Below are 7,586 nucleotides of genomic sequence, written 5' to 3' on the forward strand. Positions count from 1 at the left end.
AGGAATGATCAGATTAAGTATCTTAAAAAACATTAATTTCAAAAAACGGCTGACAATGTGTGAAGAAAGTCGAAGGAAAATCTTTGAAAGACCTTCAAAAAGCCAAAAGTACTAACTATTGATTCAAAGACCATTTAGAAAAAGTCTGGCTTTAGACATATATGTGTGGGATAACTTGGGATAATACTGTACATATTTGTTCAGAAATGTATCTTATATGTCCACCAATACTGAAAGTTTTATGCTTTTTTATTAATTAAATAAAAAAAGTATGTTGGCCTAAATGAAAATCTGGAAAGTGCAATAATGAGTTCATTTATCACATGATGTCTCTTTGGTTTTGTATCCAAAATACTTACAAAAGTAAGTATATGTGTGTCTTTTATGTGGTCGAAACCTTTACACTCACACAAAAACAACACAACAGCCAAGTATATTTAACAATATATATTTCCATTGTCAATGTACATTCCATTTCAACATAAGCTTTCTTCACAAACAAAAAGTTGGCATCTAAATAAATACTATATAAAATAGAACTTCAAAATAAATATATCTATAAAGGGAAACTTTTATATGAGATTTTTTTTTCCTTTTCGTAATATCTAAACAAAAAAAGCACAGATCTCGTTTCTTAACCCTCAACATTGACACTGCAAAGGTATAAAGGAATGGAGTAGCAACTTTATCAGACTTTTTGTCTTGCTTGAATTTAAAAATTAAAAAATAAAAACAAAATCCAAATGGTATTGATGAGTAAAAGTCACAGCACTGGAGGAAAAATAACATTAAATGTATTTGAGTTGTTGGTGATTGTTGAACACCAACAACAGGCGAGCGAGCCGTGTCTTGGTACAAAGCTGACATAAAGTGAAGAGCGTCATTTTTGCTTTGTCTGAAAAGAAAAGGCAGCAGTTGTTGGAAAGACAGGAGTTTACTGGTGGTAGAGATGGCGCTGAACACAAATTTAAAGAAAAGATGGGAAAAATGTAGCAAGGAATGGGGAGAGAGCCTGTGTCTCCTGTTTCTGTGGTATGACAAGTTTATGAACAGCAGCTGTGTTTGTCAATCAAGTCAGACCCGGGGTGTTTGTTGGACTTTTTCTTAGGAAGGAGGGAGGGAAGAGAGGAAGGAAGAAAAGCAAGAAGGAGAAAAGGAGCTGTGACACTGAGCAGTAACAGCAGGAAATGGGTTGACTGTGTTCCTTGTGTGGATTCAATGAGTCCACAGTCTTTAGGACTCGGAGAGGGAGTTAGCTTAGCCTCTCGACTGCTAATGAGCCATGGATAGCATAAACAGATTTGTTTCTTTTTTTTGTTCTTTTATTTTATTGCCGGGCACACTTTTCTAAATCAAGTGCAAGTGATAGAAAGACCTGTCATTTTTATTTCTCTTCCCACCAAGCTTCTTTTTACATTTCCTTGTGACCTCAAAAAAACATCTTATTCTTAACCTCAAAATATATATCTAATATATTCTCTATATATTTTGTACTGAATTGTAGTTATAATGTACCATGCAATCTTTCGAGGACATTTAAAAGTCTCTTCTAAGGAACACAAATGTTGTGAAACTATTTACAGCAAATAACATTTCACCTGCATAGCTCTATTACTAAATATATTGTCAAAACATTTGTGATTTTTGCTGGCCACCTGCCCATTCATTCTCAGTTTTGGCACCTTTCTCTCAGACTGAATTGCTAGGTTTTGAAATATTGCCTCATACATTCACACTAAAACCTGTTTTTTTGTTTGTTTGTTTTTTTTTTGTTCATTTTTCCTTTCATTTCCTGTGTGATATCAGCTTTGTGCAACAAGACAAATACAAGTATGAGCAAAGTTAGGCACCCAAATGGAAGATAAAGGTCCAACTCGAAAGAGAGATGTGTTATGGAGCAACGAAGCCAATATGCCTTGATGCCAAACAGGAATGACTGTCTGTATTAAAGGGCTCCACACCTTTACTTGCTGTCAACTCCATTTGGCAAGAGTGCATACCAACTGGGATCACTCAGACTGTGAAAACATGCTACTGTATAATAGCTTCCTTTGGCAAAATCCTAAGAACATCATGCGAGCCACAAAAATAGACTTTAAGAATAAAAGGCTATCTTGACTTACACAGCTATGCAGCATACTGATTTGAGTTTAATGAAGACACTGATGTGTGTAGAGGTGGGTGGGGCTCTGTGGTCTAAATGCGATGTAGGCCACCGGAATATAAGATAGCTGAGGTGGTTAATACTGTGCTTTAGTACGTCCTTTAAGGGGTTCCTATAAAGGTTGTGCAAGTGGCAGGTTTGATTTTGACAAAGGCTGACTGGATACGGACACTACAGGAGCTATGCTAAGCCTCTTCACTCTCTATCACCTGCAAAATGTTATTTCCTGGCCCACTCTCTCTTAGCTTACCCATTTTAAATTATTCACGATTGCCTTTTATTTTATTTTATTTTATTTATTTTTTTGCCCCAAAACATTTCCTTTCTGTGCAAAGAGGAAGCAGACCAGGCTCTTAGGCAGTTTAGAAATCAAAATGCGGTAGGCCAAGTTCTAAAGAAGATTACCGTAACAATCCCTGAGAAGGTTGGGTGTTCTTTTTTTGTCTTTTTTTTAGTTTGCTTGATTTTTTTTACACGTTTCTCTACTACAAATCCACTTCTAGCACGGTGGGTAACCATTATACTAGAGCATGCAGACCGTGACATGCATTACATCTGAGGTGATTGGTGAACAGCATTCAAAATAGTTCAGAATGTCTAAGCTTTACCACCCAAAAATAGAAAACGCACTGCAAAGTGATTATCTTTCACTTGCAGCACAACTGCTTACTCACGATACAGAATGAAAATTATGGGAAAATTATTGTTATTTTAACGTCTGAGAAGGGGTTGTTTTTACAGCTCCTTCATGGAAATAAAACCTAGAGATAAAATATTAGCAAGCTAGCATCTTTCAGAGGAAAAAATGGCAACGTTAGAATATGGTGATCATCGCATGGCATATAATAAAGCCACAGTATTTTCTAGGTAACCAGATATTGACACCGGGCTGTGCTTTTGGGGAGATGGGTGGGAAAAAATACCTTTTTTTATTTTGAAGTAATGTGAGGATTATTAACCAGTTTCTGGTTAGTTAGTGTTTCAAAATTAGCTGAAAAATATTGAGCAGCAGAAAGGTTCAATGACTTTGTGCCTTCAGCCATTTTTGCAAATCACAGACACCAGTCCCACAGTCTAGTCTCTTCTTCTTGTCACTCTTACAAAGCATACAAATAAAAGAAAAAAAAAACATCTCAGAGGGCCTGTTAGCTATTCCTACTAGCTACCTCTCTCGGTTGGCCCATTTTGATCATCCACACTATTAAACATAGGTCAAGAAGCCATATAAGTACCTTTGTTTTACATAAGTCATCTTCCAGCAGATTAATGGGGTAGTTTAATGGGTTGGTGTTGCATTGTCCAGTCCATTGAGAGTGAGTAAGCACTGTGTGGTCCTGTCCACATTCTAGCAAGGCCAATGCCGTACAGTTTGGTCCACTATCATGAACCCTGCTGCTTCTTCTCTGTCCCAGCTTTTGCGTCCACGCCTCCAGTTTTACTAACAGGGACACTTGTGCCACCCTGTAAGTTCTTGCAGCGACAGCCGGGCCTGCTAACATTGTCATAACATTTCTGTCCCAGTTTGGCCAGACCCGTGGCTGGTAGATAGCAGATGAGGCATGGCAGGACCATGGAGAGGGCAGCCATGAAGGACCAGCGTGCACAGCAGTTAGCCTGGGAACACGAGCAGGGCTTGTCAGCACAGGAGCCTTCATCGTCCTCATCCTCGGCGCAGTGGTAGAAGATCCCTTTGACCAGGCACATGCAGGTGGCCGTGTCCACCAGGTTCTGCGCCGAGCACAGGCACTCCTGGTTACAGACCCAGCAAGAGGGTAAGGTTCGGGGGAGCGTACACTCCGTGCATCGACACTTCCCGCAGTGCTCACAGAGAAGGAGGTGCTTCTTCTCGGTCGGGGAGGAAGGGATCAACGCCAACCCTTGCTGACCCCTGTTGGAGCACACACCTCCAGCAGGAGTCTTAGCAGACTTGAGGTCTAGTGATTTTGAGGAAGAGGAACAGGAAGAAGCAGAGGAAGAGGAAGTGAGGACTTTAGATTCAGAGGAGGGGCACCCAGGAGTTCGGGTAGTGATTGTACTGATGGGGCCCTGGTGATGGTGGTGATCCACTGTTGGCGTGGGCGCAGCGTGGTCCAGCAGCCTCTGATCTGATGAGGTACTGCTGCTGCTGCTTATAGAGCTGGGCCTTCCACTGAAGGAAATCCAAGGGTGAGTGGTGGTGTCCTGGTGGGTGTGAGGCTCACACCTGCCCTGCTGCTGGGGCTGATGCTGATGATTGTGGTGATGGTTGTGGTTTGCCCTGAGGAACGCCTCCTGATTTTGACCCAGCCAGGTGATCCTTCGGTTTTCAGACTTCTGGCTCAGAGGCTGCTGAGCGACAACGGCAGGGCTGTCAATGTAATCGTTCTCCACATGCGAAGACTTTATCTGGTCTATGGGGTAAATGGTGACTGGATGCTGAAGACGACCGTAGGGCACTCGACTGTCCAGCAGGGGCTGGGATATGATGGAGGAGGACACTCCGGGGATGTGGTGGGGAACCCTGGACTCCATGTGTCGACTGGTGCCTCACACGTCTTCACTCTAAAGTGGCATTTAGCAAGACTGCAAACAAAAGAAACAAAAGACATAATTATGGCTCGCTGCATTGGCTCTTATGATTTTGCCCTGTCTTCTTTTAGTCCCTGATTGATCGCCAAAGGTTTTGTCTTAATCCAGGAAAAGGATAACATAATAGTTAGTTCAATACAGAAAGTAATATATTGCAAAACTCTTCCAAGCTAAAACCTTAATGAGAAAAGAAATGAATTTTTATAATTTATTTTGAATATATTTTTGTCAACTTTTCACATATAATTAGAGCTTTAAATTTTTATTAAAGTGCAAAAATCTCTTTATCTTTAAAGTCTGAGCGTGATAAGTCACAGAATGTTTAATTCACCTTCTCAGATTTTATGTGAAAATTTATAAAATTCACCCAAGAAAACTTTCAAATCCTTGAATACAGTAATTTTTAGTTTTCCATGCTGAATTTTGCACTTTTCTGAACAGAAAGCTCTTTCAAACTACAGGGATTATTAGACCAAGCACCAACAGGGGTGGTTCAGTCTGAACCTGCTTCATTCTAACTTTGACATTAGAACAATAAACTCTCATCGCCTCCCCCCCTTCTAAAGAGCAGGGAGCACCGCGGAGCAGGGCTTGCATGCAAAAGACTCCCAAGATGCAAAACAAGGCAGAGGGGAGATTGGATGAAAAGAGAAAATGAAGCCAAGAGGCAAAGGGAATTAGGTCATGTACAACTGCTTAACACTAAAACAGTTATATTTTTTTTCTTTGGTGTTATTGTTCAATTCACAGCCTAAATAAACACAAATCTAAATCAGAGAGAGAGTGTTTGAATTTGTGAATGGGGCCTGATTTTGTGAACTGCAGCTGTTTGTGAATGAGAGCTGCTGGCTTGCTCTCAGGCATGAATCAGTGCGCTCCAGTTATTGTGCTCAATGAAATCGCTCGCATTTATTCCTTCAATGAGCGCTCGACAGCAGGTAGACCCCCATAGACAAGTAAAAAAAATAAAAAAAGAGAAAGAGATCATTGACGAGAGCAAGTGCAACCCACATTTCCACTAACCTACTTCTCCACCACTCGGGCAAACTCTCAAACTTTAACGTAGCCAAGAAAATGATGTTGAAATGTGCTTATTTGTGTCTCATTTAAAGCGAAAATGGGCCATTTGCTCCTGCTATTCTCTTTTCTCTCCTACCTGGGAAGAAAACAAAACAACAAAACAAAAAAACAAGCCTGGTTGAGAAACCTGTTGCGACATTGCTGGCACGGACACGAGCGCTTGTGATCGTCAAAATCTAGACCATTATGAGCTCCAAGCCGGAACTATGCGTGCGCAAGTGCGTGTGTGCGCGCGTCCCTCCCTTGAATATGTGAATGGACTGAGTCATAAGAACCGGAGGCGGCCGCTCGACATACTCAAATAGAATGTTTGTATAGGTGCTGTAATAGGCACGTATTCAACATCCCCTCCTAATATCTGTAAAATAACACAAGTGGGAGCTTCACAGAGGAAACGGAACACTGAGTGCCACGGGACGGGCAGCAGCGGGGCACTTTTTTTCTGCGTAAATGTGGACGTTACGATCCCCCCCAAAAAATCCAGTTAACGCAAAGACAGTGTTACCTGCCTTTGTAGGTTAAATACGTAAATAATATAAGCAGTGTGGTGCGCGAGGCAGGCAGGAGATCGCTGCAGACGCAGACACGCGCAGCTTCGGACTTCAAGCTGTTCGGTTCGTGACCGAAATCCGTTCCGCTGCTCATCGATTGTGACAGGATCTGCGGGAGACGTCACGAGAGTGTCGAGACAAGACGGACTGAGAAGTGCGTGTCGGCGGTTCTCAGCAGCGACATCTTTCCTTCTTCTGTCCTGCGCCCCCCCCTCTCCCGGTCTCGCTTTAAATATTTACCTGAATATGAGCACGGCTCGTGCAGGAGCGGGTCGGTGGCGGCTCGGATTTGCGCTCACGACTTCTAAACGCGTAAAATAAAATAAATAAATAAATAAATAAATAGATAAAAAACGGAGAGCAGAGGTGACTTACTGTGGTTTCAGGATGCAATTCTCATCTCCTCGTTACGCGCACGTACGTTCTGCGCGCAGCTGTAATACTCCAGTCCGAAGGGGTGAGTAGCTCCAAAGGCAGGGGAAGACAAATCCAAATGTTACGGGGGTGAATTATTTATTTATTTATTTAAAGAATAAGATTAGCAGAGTTGGATCTCCAGCGCTCTCCTTCTTCTCCTCCTCTCGCTGGTGCATAAAAGGCGACTGCGGTTGAGGACGCGGAGCTGTGAATATGATGTTGCAACCACCGAGGGGGAGGGAAGAGCGTTTTTATGAATGGGAGGGTAAGAGGAAAGGAAGGGGACGGCACTGCGCAGATGCCCCCGCTTTTTTTTATTTTTTTACTTTTTTTTTCTATTTTTTTTTTCTGAATGGGAGGGAAGAGCGGACCGGGGAGGGCTGAATAAATGCGGAGGATACATTTTTATGAATGGGGAGGACACCGAATCGTGTTGCGCATGCGCGATGCTGAGATTTTTTCATTTTATTTTTATGAATGGAACAGAATGGGTGCATTTTAAGTGTGTGAATAAATGTGGGCTTTTTTATTTTGGTCACAAGCTTGATTTAGGAGTCGCTTCATATGGTTACTGAAACATTCCTTTAAATTCGCTAAATCACATAAACACAGATTCTGTTTTTTTTTTTTTTTTTTTTTTTTTTTTTTTTTTTTTTTTTTTTACCAACGACAATGCGACAGTATATGTGTCTGTGTGTGTGCCTTTGTACTGTTAGCAAAATATCTCATGAAGCAGTGGGCAGATTTGAATGACTGACAATCGGAGAGCAATCATTAAAACCTTCGGAGTCATTCCCAGTGAGGTC

At 41.7% G+C, this 7,586-nt stretch overlaps 1 protein-coding gene across 1 annotated transcript; it reads right to left on the minus strand.

The window, feature by feature from the left end:
* Window positions 1-432: 432 nt before the first annotated feature.
* spry4 (sprouty homolog 4 (Drosophila)) lies at window positions 433-7,004 on the minus strand. Its single transcript, XM_017421439.3, has 2 exons — window positions 6,739-7,004; window positions 433-4,726 (listed from the first exon to the last, which is right to left on the minus strand). The coding sequence occupies exon 2, from the start codon at window positions 4,673-4,675 to the stop codon at window positions 3,545-3,547; it is 1,131 nt and encodes a 376-aa protein (XP_017276928.1). The 5' UTR covers window positions 4,676-4,726; window positions 6,739-7,004; the 3' UTR covers window positions 433-3,544.
* Between the last annotated feature and the right edge of the window lie 582 nt (window positions 7,005-7,586).

Source organism: Kryptolebias marmoratus, linkage group LG13, assembly GCF_001649575.2.
Source record: "Kryptolebias marmoratus isolate JLee-2015 linkage group LG13, ASM164957v2, whole genome shotgun sequence".
Lineage (NCBI taxonomy): Eukaryota > Metazoa > Chordata > Actinopteri > Cyprinodontiformes > Rivulidae > Kryptolebias > Kryptolebias marmoratus.